Below are 21,879 nucleotides of genomic sequence, written 5' to 3' on the forward strand. Positions count from 1 at the left end.
CCATCTGGACAAAGAAGTTCAGAGCACTCCAACGCCCAATGACTTGGGGACTACAAAAATACAGTTGTACAAGCCTTTTGTTGTACAGTCGTACACTTCCTCTTTGGCTCTTTTCTTTAGCGGGTTGACACTTCCTCCAAAAGAGCTGCAAACCTCTCAGAACCTTCAATGCAATCAGCATGGACACAAGTGGAGGATACTCCTTGAATGGGATCGAGTAACCCTCCTTCAGGATCTTGACTGTCCAAGGCTCCGCACCCCTGATACTCCACCTCTCCTAGAAGAGGAATCTAGCTCTCACAGGTGTATGAAGGACAGATGCACCACTTTTTAGATGGCTGTCTGGAGGAAATCTTCTTGATGACCTTGCTGTGAAGTGCACTTTAGAACAGGGTTTGGAAGGAAAACCCTGTCTGCCTCCATGAAAGGGCTGCTCTTATAGTGGGGAGACAGATTTCACAGCGAAGGACGAAGGCTCTTTGGGGCGCTTAGATGACTGAGCTAGAAGGTCCTGTGTATACTTTTTTTGTAAGTCAGTAGCTATTTCCCTAGCAGCCGATTGGGGAAAAAGGTACTGCTTATCCAAGGTAGAATACATTAAGGCTGACTTCTGAGCCGAGGTCACTCCTTCAGTGGTGAAAGAGCACCACAATTCCCTTTTCTTGAGCATTCCAAGGGAGAAAAGGGCCGCATGCTCTGAGGAGCCATCTCTTATGGCTTTATCAGCACATAACAGTACGTCTAACCAGTCCGCAGAATGGTCCGTCACCAAATCATTACAGTCCTCAATCTTCCTGGTGAGAGCCCTGACTGTCCAATCGAAGAATCTGAAGACTTCAAAAACCTTAAACATATGCTTTACCAGGTGGTCTAACCATGAGGAAGCAAACATAACTTTAGCTGGCGAGAAGGCGAAACACCATGCAGAGTCAATCAGGCCTAAGAAGTCACCCTGGGATGAGGCAGCACCTCCCAGGGATGGAGCTTCTCCATTAGCATAAGACAAGTACCTCCTAGCTGTCAGTCTCGACAGAGGCAGGGCAAAAGCGTCCATCCCTTGCTCCCTTTTCACTGCAAGCCAATCTTCGACCTCCTTAAGAGCTTTCCTCAATGAGGAGGAAGGGACCATCTTGGGAAGTCGAGAGCTGGCGTCCACTTGGTTCCTCATTAGGAAAGTAGAGGCTATTGAAACTTTGGCGGCTGGCTGAAAATGGAAAGGAAAGGTTGCTAAAAAATATCTCCGAAGAGAAGCGTACACAGAAGGAGCTGATTCCTGAACTACATTCTCCTTCTCAGCAGAAGAAATCGGCAATATGGATGAATACTTGGAAGGTTTAATCCCAACAGGAGTCTTAAATAATCCTAAAACGTCTGCAACTGCTGTTTAATGTGAGCAAAAGACAGGTCTTCCGCTGCGGGTGCAGGTGAGCCAGAGTTGGACAGATGCTTGGCTGGTGCTAGGTGCCTGGCAGCTGGCGCCGAACTCTTGGCAACTGGCGCCGATCGCACAGAGGCAGTCAGCGGGCACTCGGAAGTCAGCGGTGGTCACTCGGAGACTGTGTGACTGTCGTATGTGAGCGGCTAGATGATGAGTGTTTCTGCTTTGAGGGGCGCCTCAGCACCAAATACTGGCACTCTGGTGAAAAATATTTGGGCTGCACCAGGCACTGCAACCTGTTCGAGGACTGAGAGAAGTATCTCTAGTCTATTTAGATGGGATAGGGGACGTCTTGCTGCCGCTACGTCTCTTCAGGGGACGGGACATGCTGAAAACACACCTAAAATGCCTCTTGTCGGGGCTAAACTCCGAGTCCAAAGACAACTGGTGGACACTTAACAGACATGCCCTTCCAACAGCAGTCTGAGGGCTTTCCACTAAGCGAACTGAGAGTGACAAGTTCTACCGAGGGGACGACTGCCCATGAGCAAACCCCACGAACCTCCTTTAGACCTCTGGTATGTCTTCTCCCAGGTTCAGGGGAGTGTGACAGGGACTTTGTCTGGGAGAGTCGTTGGGACACAGCCACCTCCTCCACTGGCACTGGCACAACACTACCGTAAAACCTCCATATTCGCGGGGGATGTGTACCACAATCCCCCGTGAATAGTTAACAACCCCCCCTCTAAAAATGCTTATAACTGACTATCTTGAAAGTTCAAATACCAAATGTATACCTTAAATTAGCATCCTACATCAAATATACCTTAAACTATTATCCTATTAACTGTATTAGTCATTGAAATGATATTATTAATATTTCAAAGTCATTTTACCCTTAAAAATATATATGTACGTATTGTACTTCTAAACCTTTTCAGCCAATAACAGCAAGAGAGAGAGAGAGAGAGAGAGAGAGAGAGAGAGAGAGAGAGAGAGAGAGAGAGAGAGAGAGAGAGAGAGAATATATCTTTCTATCAACCACTCTCCCTTTCTATCTATAATATCTATCTATCTATCCATCTCTCACATTCTGAGTATCCTTCGGAGAGAGAGAGAGAGAGAGAGAGAGAGAGAGAGAGAGAGAGAGAGAGAGAGAGAGAGAGAGAGAGAGAGAGAGAGAGAGATTTCAGTATCCTTTGTAGCACAGAACAGCTCCTCTGGTCACTATTCCTGTATCCAGCCTCTGGATGCATTCACACACACACATACACATTGAATTTGTTAGTATGAAAAACAGAGGAGTAACTGCATAAATCTGATAGGATTAAGTGAAGCTGCCTCTTGAACATGTTGCAGAGATTGCACATGCATATAAATTGACCAAAAAGGTTGGATGAACAAGTTCATCATTAAAAAATTAAATGCAGTTACTCTAAGAATATTGCAACCACTTTGGGAAGTCAAAAATCAACTGGTGTTAAAAATTCTTCATGGTAAGTGTCAACACTAACTGCATAATCATTAAACCATTAAACTTTATGTATAATTTTTTTCTTTGTGTCATAATACCAAGGTTAATGTTTGGAGATTACTTACCAAGGTTAATGTTTGGAGATTACTAAGTTTTCTTGATTTAACAGTGTGGCAATCTGTGTATGATGTGTGTATGATATATAAAGAAATTTTTACATAAAACAAAAAGCCAGTATGCAATTCACACATACACAAGTTTCCTAAGTGCACCATCTCCACTTTTCCTCTTAGCCAAAAGCCATAAGTGCAAGTTTCTCTATAGCAAATAGCAACTACAGATTATAACTGATTGCATGTGTTATTTCATTACAAGAAATTAGCTTTAGTCTATTTAGTTCTTGTTAGCTTTATTTTGTTACAACTCTTCATAGCCCTGACTCATGTGGCATAAATCTGTTCTGCATAGTGTACATTCTTTTGGGGGAAGATTCCAACTCAGCCTAACAACTTGTTACTCTTGAAACTTTAACAGTGATATTTCCTCTGTAAAATATCAACTCTATGGACCAATCTGCCTGTTTGTTCCTGTTCACCTTAACTGAAGGTACAGCTCCCCAAAGTACACTTTAAGAACAAATGTAAATGACAGCATACTGAAGGTCTTAAAGTTCAAGACACACAATAACATTACACACAAATATGATACACCAGTTAAACATACCTGAAATATTTACAAGAACAAACTAACCTCTATCAAGAGAATCAAAAAGGTTCTTTTCCCGTTTTTCCCGCTGTTGGTAATAAGATTCATCCTGGAATATGTGCTTTGGAGTCTCTTTTAATTTTTCAAACTTCTGACGTTTTCTCTCTTGCATTTCTCTTTCTCTCTCTGCTTTTTTACTGATGAAATCCTTTAGTCTGGAAAATATAAAGATTAACAAGAGTTGTACTTTTACAATGTTTCAAAAACTATTACATACCTGACATACAAGGACCAATTAAAATACTTGAAAAATTCACTTTGTAAAACGTGAAAGAAATATTCCAAGCTTAGCCATATTGCCATGAGGAAACTTGGAGCCCGAGAGCCTGACACATTCCATCCCAGCACCTACAATATTCACTCATTACTTTATTCAACCCAAAACACTCAAAGCCACTATAATATAGATACTTTTTGTTCATGGTAACCAGAAGCCAACCATCTATGTCGTGCATTTTTTCAGCAACTCTTACTTCCATGTAAGGCTTCTGCTCTGCCTTTATTTGATGTCATGGCCATTGATAACCAATAAACAGATAAGAGCAGCCTGTTTCCACAAAATTGAAAACTGATTACATAGCTTGAAGAATGTTAGTTAGCAATTCATATTTTATCTTTCATTGTATTATTTTAATAACACCTTTATTATAATGCAAAGTGATTCTCAAGGTAGTCATGAGAATATTGACAAAAGTAATATGATACTGATGAATGCACACAAGTTAGTGATGTTCAGAGTGAGGCTGAGGGAAATGACACTGACATCCTACTGCTGTATGGTCATGTGTTCATCCACCTGCAGATGTATCTTGTGAATCAGTTTACTTTTATAGTGCAAAATGTAGGCCTACAAGATGTATCTGATTGTAATGCATATATAAGTGAATACCTGATGTGATTTTGACTGACAAATGGTCAATGAATTTGTGGCCATGCTTTTCCTATGCCAAGCTTAAGGATTCTCTTCTCTTCTGATGCCCTTGTACATATTGATTCATTGTCTCTTTCTATCACTTCCCCACTGTCACACAAAACAATCCTGGTATCTTTTGCGAGCCTCCTTTCAATTGTTTCTATCATCAACATTTTTATGTTGGCTTTTCTCTTAATGGGATTCAATATGAAATGAGTTCTCTCAACACTACTCTATATGAGTTCTTATCAGATCCAGGTTTTTATCTATTGATTTTTTCCATGATTTTCTTCATCCTGCCACTTCCACACTTACAGACACTCCTAATTTAACAACAGAGTTTCATCTATAATACTCTGCCTCCAATGAATCATCAGATAGTGAAAACAAATTTATGAGCTCTTAAATTTTCAAAGTCAAAATAAAATTGGCAGTCCCGGTTTTGCGGCAGGGGTTCCGTTCTCGGTGGGGCGCCATGACCCAAAAATCGCCGTAACCCGAAGCATCATAATTATAATGGGAATAAATAGCACTTACAGTGCCATAAGTCCAGGTAATGGCGCCATAAATCCATTTGAGGTGCTGAAAAATCGGGGTTAACTACACAGTGAGACAAGCACTGTAAGTCTGGAACAACGTAACCCGAACCTGAGGTAACATGGGAACTACCTGTACAGTATAAGGAAATTACTTAAATCTTTGTTTATTAAAATAAGATTTTCAGTAAGTTAGTTATATATACAGTATGACTGTTTTCATTATATAAAGTCAATTTGTAGCCTAGTTTGCCTGTGAATACATGTACACGTGTGCATCACATGTGCACCATGTGTTTACAGTCCCCCCCTCCTTCTCTCTCTCTCTCTCTACCTTTAGCCAAATTCTTTATGAAAAAAGTTTTGAGAGAGAGAGAGAGAGAGAGAGTAAACACATAAAATATATATATATGTAACATTACATTACTGTATTATGTATAATACTGCACTGCATTAAATAAATGTCAATAAAAATACTATGACAGAGAGAGAGAGAGAGAGAGAGAGAGAGAGAGAGAGAGAGAGAGAGAGAGAGAGAGAGAGAGAGAGAGAGAGAGAGAGAGAGAGAGAGAGAGAGGCACAGTAAGTACATATTGCTCAAGTGTACTTATAAGTAAGCAAGCACATGAGTATACATGCAAGCCAGCAAATAGGTCAGACTTGCACGTCAACTTTACAAAAAAAAAAAAATCAATCATTTACATCACTATTCAACCAAACTTACTGAAAACCGTATTCTATTACACAACCTAAATCTTTCATTACATTTAAGCACACAAATTTATTGTTACCATCTTATTTATACATCAGAGTCAGAGAGATGGAGGAGACTAAGGAGGGGGGGGAGAGATTCCTGATTAGTGGCAGTAGAAGCACTGCCAACGTGAACTTTTGTTGGTACAAGGTCAGCGTAATCTGCACACACGTGCAAACAGTAGCCAAATTGGTTGATTGGAATTAAGAGGCTATAGTAGGTCTGTTTGCTTAAAAAATAATGAAAAAAGAAATAAAGAGTTGTCCAAAGAAAGGCAAAAGAAACTGCTATTCTTATACTATAGCATATGAAAATTTATGAAATCCTTACACCATCCAAGCATGTGCTTACTTGAGCTTAGGCAATCAGTAACACATGTTGAAAATTTGATAATCTTAATGCAATGTGTTAAATGATAAACACAAATATAGTAATCATATTTTGTTAAGAAATATTAGTCATCAAAACTTGGAATAAAATAACCATACACAATGGAAGAGAAAAAGATGAGATAAGCAAGCATACAGACAGACATTCATACGATTGCTTTGGAACCCTACAGTTCATATCTATAGTTCCTGTACCACATACAATACCAACTGATTGGAAACCTGGTCATAAGTCCAATTAGTTATAAAACAGGTATGTTGTAAAAAAAGAATTACCTAAAAGGATTATCTGCAGTGCTTTTCTAACTTGCTGTTCCTCACATCACCACGTCTAAACCTTCAGTCTTCTTTCCAGGCTCTTGATATAAAATTTCTCCACCATTTGCATATTTGTAATTCAGCAATTTCCAAGCACCACTTTCTACTGATGATGCTGCCATTATTGCACATCAAATCTTCCTAAATTATTAGGAGGATTCAAAATCTTTGCCCTTCCTAATTCTACAGCATTCTGTTACAGCAAGAATGGACCACTAACGTGATTTTGACATGGATGGAGTTTATTAAAATTGATTTTATCTTGGTTCTAATCTCCTCAAACCATTGTTTGGATGATGAAATAGCCCCCAAACTGATGTGGGTCAAAAAAATATTTACAATATGAACAAAGACACCACTGATGAACTAAACTAACTTTCTGATATGGAGGGATAAGCCACCAATGCCACTGCTATAAACAGTATCCTTGGGATACACTAATATCACAAGTGACAAATGTGGTGGTCCAGAATACAGCAAATTTTAACTATACTTGTGCACAAAAGTACCCAAGATCAAAGTCCAAGAGGGCTGCAATGTTGGTAAGGGTGTTGGAAGAGGTCAAAGCATGGAGGTGTGTGTTAAGATGCAAATGTTGTACACAAACCATGGGGTGTGTGTTAAGATGCAAATGTTGTACACAAACCATAAGCACAAATGCTCAACGGAGTCATAGTAGCAATCCTTGTGCAAGTGGCAATAATAGAACCAATGCAAAATGAAAAATTATTGGTCCTCTTTGCAGTCTTTGTTTTTAATGTAATGATCGGGTGTCAATATGCCATCTGTCACCCAAGCAATAGCTAACAAAATACTTGGGCAACCAATTACACAGGAACTTAGGACTAGAATGCATGAAGAATTCCTTTTGCGATGAATATTGTGATACAGTAATCTTACATTTAACCCTGAGTAGAAGGTAAATTTTGTTGCACTCAGATGCCAATTCAGAGATATTCAAGTACCTTCAAGTAACAAAATCTAGAAGTCCAATTTGAATGCAATGCAAGAAGAGAAGTTTCAGTTCTTGCATGGTTAATTTTCTTTGGAACTTTGTCATAATTCTCTTAACATCATGGACTAAGGGGTGACAAACTTAGTTATCTAATGTGGTCCAGTCCTGAAAGAAAAAACAAGGAAACAAAAGTTAAAAACAGCCCTGAACAAAGTTAACAAACCCCTTAAACTTGAAAAGAAACAATTCCATAGCTGCCAGCTAGAAGAACTTCTCTGAATCAAGCAACCAGAGAGAGAGAGAGAGAGAGAGAGAGAGAGAGAGAGAGAGAGAGAGAGAGAGAGAGAGAGAGAATTTCTGGTGTGATGTAAGACTTCTTGATTAACAGTACCAAGGATAACTTTATTAGTAAAAGTTTCAAGGCCTTACCTCTTTTCTTCATTTATGTCTCTCAAGCGTCTACCACTGAGGTCTCTGCAAGCTTCACGATTGGTAGTTTTTTCAATCTGAGCACCAATGGCTCTAAGCATAGATCCAAAACCTCCTTTTCCACCAGGTAGTCTCAAAGTGGCAACAACAGTAGCATCGCTGGCTAAAGATGATTCAGATGTTAAAATCTGGCCATTGTGCTGCAAAATGACACCTTTGACACTACCCTGAAAAAGCCAAAAGAAAAAATGTAAATATGAATAAACAAAACATGTGAGAATGAGACAAACAGAGACAAAACAAGCCAGGTACTGTAAGAAAAGTGTGTTAACAGAATTCATCCGTAAAGTGATGACAGACCACCTTGTTGAAATGAGGCAGATTACAAGATTAGGATATACTACAAGAACAGAATTTGTTATTCCGAATGTGAATAATATGACCTTTGAGTTTGTGATTTTCCCACAGTATCTGTAAAATTCTTCAGCCTGGCGTTTGCACTGAGAAGTGAGTGGACAACTCATATAATCAAGATGTTTTCTACAATGACCAAGGTATTACTGTGCCTGTAAAACAAATAATGGTTGGTCACCTACTGAAGTGGATCTCAATATGAGAAGAATATTCCAGACAAGTATGAAAAAGTCCAACAAATTTAAAGGAATGGCTCAATAAGTATAGGTGACACCCACCATCTTAGAAGCAAACTTTTCCACCCTTAAATGTCATCGTATTGATAAGTGTGTGCACAGGTTCAATTTCCAAAATCTCCAACACTAACAGATATGAGCAATGAGATATGAAAATTAGGGTTGGAAGCATTGAATAATACACTATCTTCAACTGAACTTCCAAAGACCGAAATGGAGAGGTGGAAAGTTTATTGCTCTTGTCACAAAGAACAAAATCATCTATATATGAGTTTAAGTAGAAGAGAGGGGGAATATTAGAATGCAAATAATGAAAACAAAGAATAGCATGAGGGAGAAGAGATCCCTGAAGAACACTAGTGATAGTGAAAGGGACAGATGTATCATTACCAACATCAAAAACTATATGAAATGCCTTTCCTTTTATTTCAGTTTGACATGCCTAAATATCCTGTATCCAATAGCATTATCATCAAAGATGAATTGTCTACATAAACAATGCATCCTCCACTCAATCATTTTATAAGATGGTAAAACTTTTCTCAGGATGTAAAAACAAACTTTTGTAAACCACTCTTCTCACTAATCCTAACTGCTGCTCAGTATATTACTTGGAATATAAGTACAACATAAATATAAATTGCAATTTACAATGCAAAAAAGCATTTGGCAGATATAACTGCCTAGTGAATCAGATGAAATTATTGACACAACAAAAATTCAAAAGAAAGGCCTCAAAACAACCACGCTTGCATTGTGCTGCCAAATCTAAATATGAACCTGTGAGCTACAATCCATGGCTTATGCCATCCTGGCTTTCAAACATCATCTAAACATGTTTTTACCACCATGAATATTGGATGTATTCAATAAATATCAGTACTGTAACATGCTATTTTATAATAAAATTAAGTTTTATATATACTTACCAAGTAATTACATAGCTACAGTATCTAACTCGCACGGCAGCTTAAATTCAAAATTCGCAGTAGGGTGGACTCTGACTCTATAATTACTTGGTAAGTATATATAAAACAATTTTAATATAAAAATAGCATTTTTATATACGTAACTTACCAAGTAATTACATAGCTGAATCCCACACTGACAGGAGGTGGGATACATGAACATATTCTACTCCAAAACATCAAGTCATGTAATGAATTTGAAACAGAAAAGTTGCTAGCATTGAAAACAATGCTTGTCGTTTCCTTATCAGTTAAGAGAGCTACTGCAGGAGAACACTGCCTCTGATTGTTGCTCATCTTAACCTGTAGTGGTGTAAAAGTATAGCCATGGAGTGCTTCTACCTAAGAGGGAGCTTTGCAGGGAAGGAGTATTCCAATGGCTAGCAAAACATCAATAGGTGCCCTTGCCCTGGGCGCAGTACCAATATAAAAAACAACCAGACAATACTGTCACCTACACTGAATAAAACCACAATCTATCTACTCAGAGTGGTAAGTGCTCCAGGTACAATGTAGCCCCCAACTCCCCAAAACCTGGCACCTTACTACAAGGTAAAGAGATAGTAGGAGAAAATCCTGGGCTTCCTCCCACAATATCATGCCAGTTACTAATAATGGTCGTAAGGTACTGCAAAATTTCAAGTTTTAACTTTCAATAAAAATAGTGAGAAGCGAAGGTCAGATTAAACTTATGAGGTTGATTGCAGAATGGAAGTAAGGGGCATATTATTACTTACAAGCTAATGAGGTAGAAGCTGCTCTGACATCCTTAGCTTTCACTTAAAGTATGCAAAATGCTCTCCTGAATCTGAGAGAGGTCTCAGAAATAAAGCCCATTTAGGATGAAGGACAATGCGTTCTTAATCAGAGGTCAAAATGGAACAGTACAGTATAGGTTATGGATGACCCCTTGCTCTTCTGATCCTGCTCAGGTAATACCTGAAAACTCCAACTGGGCAGAGGGCTCTCTATTCTTCCTCTGAGCCAACGATGTCCATTAAGTTCTTAAGGGAGAAAAAACGGATCCAGGTCTTGGATAGGTCCTTGTTCTTGGCTTTTAGCCAAGGGTAAACGAGCAAACCATGTCTCCTTGTAAAAAACATACTCTAGAACAATGGCTTGGATCCCATTAAAACATTTTAGCAGAAGCCAAGGTCACCAGGAAGATAGCCTTCCGGGTAAGGTCTCTTCTGAGAAGAGGAGCGCAGTAAATCAAAGAGGGACCTGTTAGTTACTTCAACATTACGTCCAGGTTTCAGGAGATTGGATTTCCTTCCTTGCCTGGACCAGTCAAATGACTTCATGAAGTTGCTTACAAACTGCATTAAACGTAGCTCAACACCCCTTATTGGAGGAATACAAGAGATTCTAGATCTCAGATAAAAGAGACAATCAGCAATTCGGGTCACAGATGTCTCAAAAGGAGACAGAGTCTGAGACCCCAGCTACGGAAAATCGCTCACTTATTCCGGCAGACAGAGCTAGAAGATTGACGTCTGCATTTGCAATAGTCCCTATGCACTTCTAGAAAAACCCCTTCATTCTGACAAGCTTCCAGACAGTCTGAGGCCCATCCGGACAAGAGTGAGCCACCCTTGGTGGTACTTCTTGAAGTGAGGTTGACTGAGTAGACACAGATTGGGGAAGGAGTCTTGGAGAGTCCACCAATAACCATGGTAGGTTCAGAAACCATTATTTCATGGGTCAGAACGGGGCTATGAGGGTCATTGTAACATTGCGATGAGCCTGAAACTTGCTCAGCACTTTCTTGACTATGGTGAAGGGCGGAAAGACGTAGGGGTCCAAACTAAACCGAACTTGCAGCATGGAGTCTGTCGCCCATGCTATAGGATCTGGGGCTGGAGAACAAAAGAGAGGAAGACGAACGTTACTTGAGGTGGCAAACAGGTCCAAAGTCAGCCTGCCCCATAGATTCCAGAGGTCCCGACAGACCAGGGGTTTCAAGGTCCCCTCGGTGGTAAGAAGAAGCTTCTGATGGCTCAGTTCGTCCACCAGAACTTATTAGCTGGCCTGACTAAATCTTGAGACTAGAAAAACAAGATTTTGATCTTCCACAGTAGAAGTTCTCTTGCTGTTTGGTAGAGAGAAAATGGAAGAGAGAGTCTCCTTGCTAACGTAATACTATAAACGTTAGGACTGTGGTGTAGTTTAAATGGATTACCACAGTCTAGGAGTGAACTAGGGTCAAGAAGCACTGAAGCCCTAAGCGAATCGCTTTTAGCTCTCTGACATAGATGTGAAGGCTCCGTTCTTCTGGAGACATGTCCCAGAAACTTCCTGGTTCCCCAAGCAGGCTCCCAACCTAGATCAAGGTGTTGAGAAGAGGTCTAAGTCTAGTCTAAAGGGATGAAGGAACTTCCCTTCTGAAAGTTAGTTCAGACAGCCACCACTGCAGGTCTGACTTAAATCCAGGGCTTTGGGAAAAAATGACGGTGTCCAACTGTGTTTCCCTGTCCCCTTTGAGCATTTTTCCTTCAAAGAGAATCGAAGAAGTCAGTTGTTCAAGAAAAACTGATGTTCATGGCCAGAAAATGAAGTCAAATGTAAGAGGAGCAAGGACTCGAGATAAGACTTGTGCCGTAGAGGCCGAAGTCTATATCCCTGAACTGGAAGATCCTGTCTTGTAAGACGGACCTGAGATACTCTCCAAAGTCCGGACGCAGACATGGGATTATGTACAGTATCCTGCATATCCAAGATCTCCATCCAATCACTCTGGAGAATGGAAGACAAGACTGTCTGGTTCGTCTCTGTCTTGAACTTAGTTCTCTATTCAAAGAGAAAACGGGGACTGTGGGCCACGCAGGCTCGCTGACAAACCTGAGGACTAGCAAGCAACCGAGCGAACTTGCAGATCATCGTGCAGACTCACAGACAACTGTGCACACTAGTTGCCGACCCTGCTGACTCTTGACAGCCATGCGGACACGTGGACATCCATGCGGGGTCAACTTCTTATTTGGACTCAATAATGCCTTGCACGGACTAGATGCCACCTCGTACAGACCGAAAACATATGCAGAACTGTACATGGTGGAAACTAATATCTGGCATGCTTATAAAAAGCTTTAAAAGTCCATAAGAGACACAAAAGCCTGGGCACGGGATATCAGTGTCCTTGTCCAAAACCAGGTGTGACAAATTCTTCTGCTGTCAGACACAATCCTCTAACAGAAAAAAATAGTCCATGGGTGGGCACTAGACTTTCAGCAGCAGTAGCCTAGTACTGGCTAGATTAGTGCTAAGCACTTTGGAGCAGGCATCAGGCATTCAGGAATCAGTGCCAGGCAGCAGGAAGATGGCGCCAGGAGCTCGGAAGTTGATTCCAGGCATTCGGGAATGGGTGCCGCTAGAAAGTGCTAGTCCGAGAGGGGGTCATGGTGCTTTGTCTTCTTGCTTGGCGCCCAAGTAAAGTCTTTCAACAAAAGAACACTCAAGAGAGAAGGTATCACCATTTCAAAGGAAGTCTGACTGAGGAAGTGACAGAGGGAACAACAGGGAAACTGCAGGAAGGCTGAGATGAAGCTAGCCTCCTTATCGCTCGACAGAAAGCAGAGAACAGCAACCATCATCTGCGTGTATCTTCACTGGCCATAAAGAACCAAAAAACGTCACAGTGCTTACTGTGTGCGCTGGAAAACTCAGAATTGGATGAAAACTAGAGGAAGAATGGTAAAACTCTCATATGAAGTCTGTCTAACTTGACTAACATCTCGGTGGACGACAGAGTCCCCAGTAGACAAATCCACTTTTCCGAATAAGAAGAAAAAAGGGGCTAGAAATTAGCAGACCGTCTGAAAGTAGCTGTGATTCTCTTGGCAGACAGAAAGTGTGAAAATTCCAAGAACTGAGACTGAGATTCAAAAAGCTGACTCTTGTGACAGTGGCTGTGTTCTGAGGAAGCAGAAATATCTAAAAACCCATCTCAACTGTCCTTATCTGCACAGGAAAGGACTTACAGGCAATCAGAGGCGATGTCTCTCGGTAAACACTTGGGAGTCCTCTATCTTCTTAGCCCGTACTCCTGCTGCCAGTCAAGAAGAAACCTTTTACTGTACTTCAAAAATCTTGACAAGATCTTCAACAAGTAGGTCTATTTCCATCGAAGCACCAGAGGGAGGTAAGTCCAAAGGCACTTGTCTTGCTCCCTTTTCAACAAAAGTCAAACTCCCAACTCCCTGAGAGACTTCTTAGAGGCCAAAGAAAATGCCTGAGGTGGGAGCTTTCTTCATTAAGCTTATAAATCTGGGACACAAACGTCCCTGTCTACAAAGGACAGGACTCTGAGGCACTAATTGTCGCTAAAAAGGGAGTAACATCCGCTCATCTTGAACTCTAGGCGAAAGTGGAACAGACTGAAGAGAGCCAAAATGCTTGTGAGCGGTCTGTATGGCGCTCAGAGGTGGGAGTCTGATACTGAAGAGTTGGCTCCTAGTGATCGGGGACTGGCACCGGCCACTTGACAGCCGGAGCCAGGCATTCAATCAAAGACTGGCGCTCAAGAAAGAACAACAGTGTGTTCTCAGCAAAGATGGGCGCCGAGTACTAAAGAGAAACTGGCGCCAAACACTAGTAAGATGGCAAAATGGCGCTGGGCGCATGAGAGTGGGCGATGGAAGCTCCGTAGGTTGGCGCCAGGCACTAAAGAGAGTGCCAAGAGCCCGGGAACTGGTGTTGGGCATTCAGGAATAGGTGTCGAGAGAATAGGAACTGGTGTCAGACACTAGTAGGATGGGACCAGGTGCTCATGAAAACGTCAATTTGACGTGTGATGATAACTCTACACATCCAACAAGACACCTTTCCAGTGGCTGTCCGCCAGTACCTGGGAATGTACTACAGGTTCGACTGAAGGGGCAACTACCAGGGGGCAAACCCCCTTGGACTCCCTTAGACTGCCAGTATGTCTCCTCCCAGGTTTAGGGGAGTATAGCAGGGACTTTAGGTCTGGGAGATCCGATGGGCCGAATAGCTGCCTCCTCCACTACACATCCATCAAAATGCCTTTTCAGTGGCTGTCTGTCCATACCTGGGAGTATGCAACAGGTTCAACCGAGGGGGCAATTACCACGGGGGACTTCCCACCACCTCCAATGGACTTTCAGTATGCCTCCTCCCAGGTTTAGGGGAGTCTGACAGTGACTTAGGTCTAGGAGAACCAGGGGGGGCCGGATAATCACCTCCTCCACTGCACAACACTTCACTGTTACAAGGTTAATTTTCTGTTAACCTAGACACAAGACTGGCAATGGTGCAGGAAGGAAGCAAGGGAGCCAGGTGCGGGATCAAGTGGATAAAAATTAGGAGGGCTAGTAGTAGGAGAGAAAAATGGATGTGGGGAGAGTTGGCGCCAGGCATTTGGGTGTTGGCGCCGGGCAAATGAGAGCAGGAGCTGGATGCTCTGTAACTGACACCAGGCAAGCTGGGAGCTCAGAGCACAATTCTCAGTTCTCGAGAACTCCTTCTCTCCTAAAGCTCATCCACCAAAACATTAAGCGCAAAATCTCTCCTTACTACATTCCTGCCCTTAAATCTTTTCAGTTCCCTGCAAAGGAGAAACAATGTGAAAAGAAGACTGCAACTTTGCTACAGTAGTGAAAAAATGACGAACCTGAATCAGATCACAACAATAACAAAACAATAAAAAATTGATCCTGAAAGCTATCAGTCTGAAGGCCACTCGAAATCAGCGGGAATGCTTCACTGAAATTCAGTTATACAATCAGCAAATAATGAACAAAGCTGCTGCAAACACCTGATGTTTAGTACTTCGGGCATGGCAGAAACAGAATGAGGTTGTCTGCTAAGTTGTTTCTAGTATTCTCATTAGAGGGTGGAACTAGTCACCTACACCAAACAACTGAAGGGCTACCACAAATTCTGAATTTAAGCTGCCGCGCAAGTTAGAAACTATAGCTATGTAATTACTTGCTAAGTTACTTATACAAAAAACTATTTTCTATTGAAGAAAATTATGCATACTCCACAAAAACTAGCAAGTTCTGTATAAGTACACTGGTATTTTTCACAGAAAATTGACAGGAGGAAAAGTTGTGCTTTTGTGGTTAACTGCACACTTCAAGGATTAATATGAAGATGTAACTGAAGTGCCCCAATTCTTTGGCAGTGCATAAAACCCTTTTACACATCCTTTTCTTGCATAAATTGGCCAAGTACTGCCCACCAAGTCAGTGTGCTTCATTTCTACGCAGTTCACCTTTTGGCCCAGGTAAGAGAATGAGGGGGTGGTAAGAGGTGGGCCTTTTATGTAAAGATCTCAGGTTTGTATGTTAGGAAAAATACAAATTACTTAAAAAATTTGTCATTTGTTCCTACACGAATACAAACCCTCAGTCTTTACATATGTAGTTTGGCTCACCTGGGTACTCTCTTCCTGGTCATGAAAGAGCAAAGGAAGCAGACCATACCTCTGACCCACTGAACAAGAGAGATGTTCAATCGTCAGATTTCTGGGCGTTTTGAATTAATGAAGTGTAATATCCTTGATTTGGAAAAGTTTGGGTGAACCCAGTGTCAGAGACTATAAAGCTAAGAATAACCAACTGGTTTGCTCATAGTTAGTCCCTCTCTCCCCTTGCTAGAGAGAAGGAAGGATCTGCATCTACTAATCCAAATAGAGCTAGATTATAGATAGGATACTCAGTCATCTAGACCACCTGCATGCATGTCAGTCCAGCACGGTTCCTCTGCCCACTGGAAGAGGAAGGAAGACAGGAGAAAGGGAAGAGGCCAGTCCCACACACCTTCTCCTTGCAGCCGCACACCTTAGGCAAGATGCAACCTGTCCCTCAAGAGCTGGGTGAACTACATGACTTTGTTGAGCATCCACCATACGATCCTTGGAAAAGAAGTCCAAGGACCTATGGGCAACGTCCCAAGGTAAAAGGGGATGATTGTGATCTGCACAATTACATTCCATCCTAGTACTCAACCGACAGGTTTTTCCTGAATGCAACAGACAGACCGATGGCCCTGGCCTTGAAAGATCTGGTCTGAAATGTACCGATATCCACCAAGAAGTTGCAGGGTATGCTCATTTGATCATCTCACTAGTCAGAGAAATGACAATTTGGACACCGTTTCTCAGCCAACTCAAAGATAACGAACGAGTTGTTGGCATTGGGTTGAGTCTAGTCTTTATGAAGGCAACATAGATATCATACTATAATTTGCACCACAGGACCACAGCAGTGGAATGATCCGTCTCACGGATCACTTTCGAAACATGTAGAATGACGATAGACATAAGCTTCCAGATGTAAATGGGTAGCGCAGATGTCTTACTTTATTCAAAGGCGCGAGAAGACAGAACAGAACCGCGCCAACTTCAGTAAGTCAAGAAAGAAGGACTATGATCAAGCTTCTTCAGAGGTTAGAGGTTGCACAAATTTCCAGGAGTCAAAGTGCCAAGATCAACTGTCCTTATCTCCTGACTTCAGTGAACAATTGTTGTAATTACATCCATCTTGCTTGGGATGTCTGGCTGGCCACTGTGCTGAATGTGCTTCTGTCTACCCATGTACTTGCACTGCAACAGAGCGGATGACAGGACACTAGGACCTTTTATTGAACATGGCACTACCGTGGTGTTCTTGCTATCACACCGAGGAGTGTCTATCTTGGGTCTTGAGACTCTTGAAAGTCTAAAAAGAACTGTGCTTAAGTTCCAAGAAAGGAAGTATAGGAGCCTGCTGCCCTGGTCAATGTTCTGAAGAATGAAAAATCTCTGGAGAAGGATAGTGTAACCATGGCACTACCTCGGTGTCACTGCTATCAAAAGAGTGCTTATTCAGACAATGAGACTCCTGAAACTGTCTTAAGATACACATAATATTCTCTCCTCAGGTTAAGGATCAACTGGTAATTGCAGCAGCAGTAGCTACTGCTTACATCTCCCACTCCTCACAGAGTGTAACTACAGTACATCAAGTCAAAAGAAATGGAGCTCCTAGACGCCACTCTTGACTGAGTAGGAACCAAAAACAAGTTATTGGCAGATCCGGATTTGCAGCTTCACCTATTCGCAGATTTCTCTGTGGAACATATACAGTACTGTTTACACATTATTCACAGAAAATTTGCCAATTCGCAGTATTTTTCATGTAGAAATATTCACAAATTACTGCATTTTCATATTTTCATGACTAAATGCTCTTTTTGTGATAAAACTATTAAAATATTCAGGTACGAGCATTTTTAGAGAGATTTTTGGTGTTTTGAACTATCAAAATAGACAGTTAAAAGCATTTTTAAAGGGATGTCAAGTGTTTGCGGATTTTAGCTATTCGCAGGGGGTAGTGGTACACATCCCCAACATAATCTAACCAGCTGTTTTGAAATTAGTTTGGAGGTGTTGTTGATCTCTTGACGAATCAGGCAAAATGAGGGGAAGTTTTAAGCCCAAGACTTGAATCATGGGTACGAAAGATGTCTCCTAGGCACCAACAGCATCTGAAGTTTCTAGTAGGTCACTTATCCAAGTACTGACTAGTCCCAACATTTCTAACCATGGATGTAAGAGACATCTACACGTCAACAGAATCTAGAGCTCCAGGTGGTCACCTATCCAAGTACTGACCTAACCCAATCATTTTCAATGTGGCCTGGTTGATGGCTGTTATACCCATGGTCCGTAGAGACTGAGTCAAATAGTAACATCTTCGGAGTGTTGAGACTGAAGGGCTAATAGACCGTCTAGGCCTAGATCTAACAATTCTTCGAAACATCAAGGTGTCAAGACCAACTGTCGCTAACACTGACCCTAGTGACTGAACTTGCCTGTCATACATCCAACATCCTGGAATGTGTCTGGTTGACTGCTGTGCTGAGTGTGCTACTGCAAACCCACGCATCCACATCGTCAACTGAGGAAATGATAGGACACTAGCTGCCACCCGCCTCTTGTTGACTAAAGAACTACCATGGTATCATTCCTTAACCCTTCATGGACAGGAATCCTCATATGACTATCTATAACAGGTTTTGGGTGATGGACGGGAATCCTCATATGAGTATTAATACTACGCACCATACAATTTGGCTGTATCGAGTAGGAAAGAGTTTCCATCACTTCAATGGTCCATAAATAAATGGTGGCAACTTTTGAATCAGCTCAGCTCAGTGAGTGGGCATCTCAGGGGGATCAGTATTGTTCTTGACTTGATGGGGGGATGTCTAGCTCCTCTCTCTCCCATGATGTCTTTTATTTATTTTCTCATAAATATATCCAGGTGTTGCTGTTGGTTTTAGTTCTTATCTTTTATGATATGGTGTAAGTTATAATTGTAATTTTGCAAAGAAAAGTGCAAAGAAATATTAGAAAAAACATGTATACCTCCAAAAAGTTACTGCATCTCCTATCTCAGTAAATTTAAGTAATCATTTTATAACAAATATACTCAGAATTTGTTACTGATTTTAGTTCTTACCTTTTATGATATTGTGTGAGCTGTAATTATAATTTTACAAAATAATATAAAATAAACTATTAGACAGAACATGTATATCTTGGTAAAATTTACAATTGTTTTGTAAAAGAGGCCCCACTCAGGGTTTTAAATAGTCACTTTCAACTTCCCTGGAAGGTAGGGAAAATTTTTATAATTTTTTTCTTACACCATGTGCATCTGCATATATTCTGCTTTCCATTGATGTTTTTTCTTAACCTGGCCAACCTTAAAGTTTGCCTGGTCTGGGGGTGTGCATGATATATAACTAGCCCGTCTCTTAAGGGTTAACAACACTACGGAATACCTATCCTCAGATCCTGATGCTTGAAAATCTAATATGATCCATGTTATTGCGGTGCAAATTAGGTCAAGCTAGGCTAGGTTGGGTTAAGTACCCACCTAGACCCTTGAAGAATGGGCAACTACCTTCTTGTTGATGCCATGAAGCAATAAGTTCCAGGATACTGAAGTGCAGGGTTGGTAAGGTTAGGCTAGAACTAGTTAGGCTAGGCTAAGTACCCAACCAAACCTAACCCAGCCTAGTCCCTTGTAGAGCAAGAGACTACCTCCTGGTTGATACCATTAGACAAGTAGTTCCAGGATATTCAAATGCGGTTAGGACTGGCTAAGTTAGATTAAGTGTCCAACTTCATCCAAACCCAACCTAACCTCTTAAAGTGTAGGTGAATGACCTTCAGCTGATGCTGTGAGGTATGGAGTATTTCTGGAGGGGAAGTGTGTACAACACCCCAAGGGGATAGTTGTTGTCTCACAATTAGGCCCAATTCTCTCACATCTCTGAGAGAGGATGGGAAGGAAAGCGGAGGCCTTGTTGAAGACTCTGACCCTCCTTTTCACCTTCATGAATCAGTCTTCATCTTTGTGCTAAGAAGAGTATTGCAGAAGAGAACACTGAAGCTCTTGTGATGAGGAGTTGGCCTGATACGCATATCTACAGAGCTAGAAAATAATTCCAATCGCACAAGGAAGAAACCTTGCAAAATCAGAATTGATCGAATCTTGTATAGGAAGCGTGGATAGGTATGGTTCCACAGAACTTCACTGTAAATGGAACCAACCTGCAGTCGAAAACAAACAGGAATCCAAAGAAATCCATGGTGACAAACTGTAATTACCTTGGCTCAGGGAGTCGAAGGTTAACATTAGCGTAGGAACAATCAAGAGTCAATGTTCGAACTTGAACGATGAAACAAGATTTCCTCCCACCTGAAAAATGTCAAAGTTTCTGGCTGAACACAATAAAAAGAACATCAATTCTCGCAAAGACAGCCATATGGGTCTGATAAAACGAATTCATTTGTTCAGTTGTAAACATTATGAAAAGGACAATGGACACTAGGATGAAAACGACTGATGAAGGTCGTAGCTTATGTCAGAAACATCTGGGAGAATTGTTCATTCGCTCAAATTCATTCGCCGTTCGTTCGGTGAAGTGGATGTTTCCTGAACACAGAGGCTGACCACTACCAATTAACAAGACCCCGCCAACTTACATTATGAAGGATGTAAAAGTTCGCAGAATGATCCCGTTCATTTGTATGTAATGGTATGGTAACATACGTTGGCTGCTACAAGATGATCAAGCTAAAACATGTACGTGATCGAAAGGTATTGCACAGATGTGCTGCTGAAGCACTTGCACATGGGTTATAGCCTTTCAGAAGTCCACAGTAGTTCTATCAAAGCTCTATGCTCGACAGAATTGAACGAGACGGTGATTGGACATGAATCAGTGCTTCAACGTGGCATGGCTGCAGGCCATTCTGTTCTCTCCCCAAACCTTCACGTGAGTAAGGTCGATGGTCCATTCCCGGACACACCATCCTGAGACAACTTCCACACATCCCCGTGCGACAGCCATGTGTTGACATACGGCCATATGTCTGTCGCCGTGCAAACTCGATTTCTCCTGGGAGAGAGAACTTCAGATGACAAAATGCTGAGGAGCAAGGCTGAATGGCGGACTAGATTGAACTAACCCCACGTGAGTGCATCTTCACGGACGCAGATGTGCAACAAGACATGTTTGTGGGAGCTGGAACAACAATCAGAGGGTCTCCCGGGACAGCATGAACAAGGAGAAGTTCTGGAATGATGGAGACTAATGTCACGGACGTGTGAGCTACGAGGCAACAACGGCCTAGACTGGAAACACGTCCATGGCAATGCAGAATCTCTCACATCTGTCATGCAATAGTGGGACCCAGAGGGAAACAGCTGAACTTCTGAAGCTTTCACTACACAGGATTTCTTAACAGGAGCCTTGTCATCCTTCCTACGAACATGAACAGGGGGACCGGGGAAAGACAACACTGCCGTAGATTTTCTGATTGCCAATTTCTGCTTGGAGTGAAATACTGATGGATGACAAGCGGCTGGACGTGACACAAGCTGGAGCGGGAGAACCATGGCTGTGGTTGAGCAAAGACGGAGAAGAAGAGAAGGAAGGCGATGGAGAAGAAGATGGAGACGGAGATTCACGACGCTTCTTCTTCACAACACGGGTGAATTTAACAATGTCGACTCTGTCAACCACTGCTTTCATAAGACCATCAGAGGACGGATCCTAAGTAAAAGCCACCACTGCAGTAGGGAGCCAAAAGTTCTGCGAGGGATTTGCTGCCAATTGAGCGGGAGAAGAACCCACCACCACAGAAGGGGTTCCAAAGCTCTGAGAGGGATACACTGCCGACAGATCCGGATTCCATAGGTCTATGAAGAGTTGAATGGGTTAGCCGCTGCAGCTGCCAACTCAAAACGTGGTCAGGGTACACCAAAGGCTGATGTGGCATCACTGGTACAGTCAAGGGGAGAGCAGCAGGGCTGGCAACTGTCAAG

The 21,879-nt window shown here is 41.9% G+C and overlaps 1 protein-coding gene across 1 annotated transcript in view; it reads right to left on the bottom strand.

Annotated features, from left to right (window-relative positions):
• The window catches only part of LOC136844940 (splicing regulator SDE2), a 41,286-nt gene that overhangs the window by 5,978 nt on the left and 13,429 nt on the right, over positions 1–21,879 (bottom strand). Inside the window, exons 3-4 of the mRNA XM_067114341.1 lie at positions 7,912–8,138; positions 3,603–3,772 (exon numbers count right to left, since the gene is read on the bottom strand). Of these exons, the coding sequence (XP_066970442.1) occupies positions 3,603–3,772; positions 7,912–8,138 (397 nt within the window). The remainder of the gene's footprint in view (positions 1–3,602; positions 3,773–7,911; positions 8,139–21,879) is intronic.

Source organism: Macrobrachium rosenbergii, chromosome 13 (assembly GCF_040412425.1).
Source record: "Macrobrachium rosenbergii isolate ZJJX-2024 chromosome 13, ASM4041242v1, whole genome shotgun sequence".
Classification (NCBI taxonomy): domain Eukaryota; kingdom Metazoa; phylum Arthropoda; class Malacostraca; order Decapoda; family Palaemonidae; genus Macrobrachium; species Macrobrachium rosenbergii.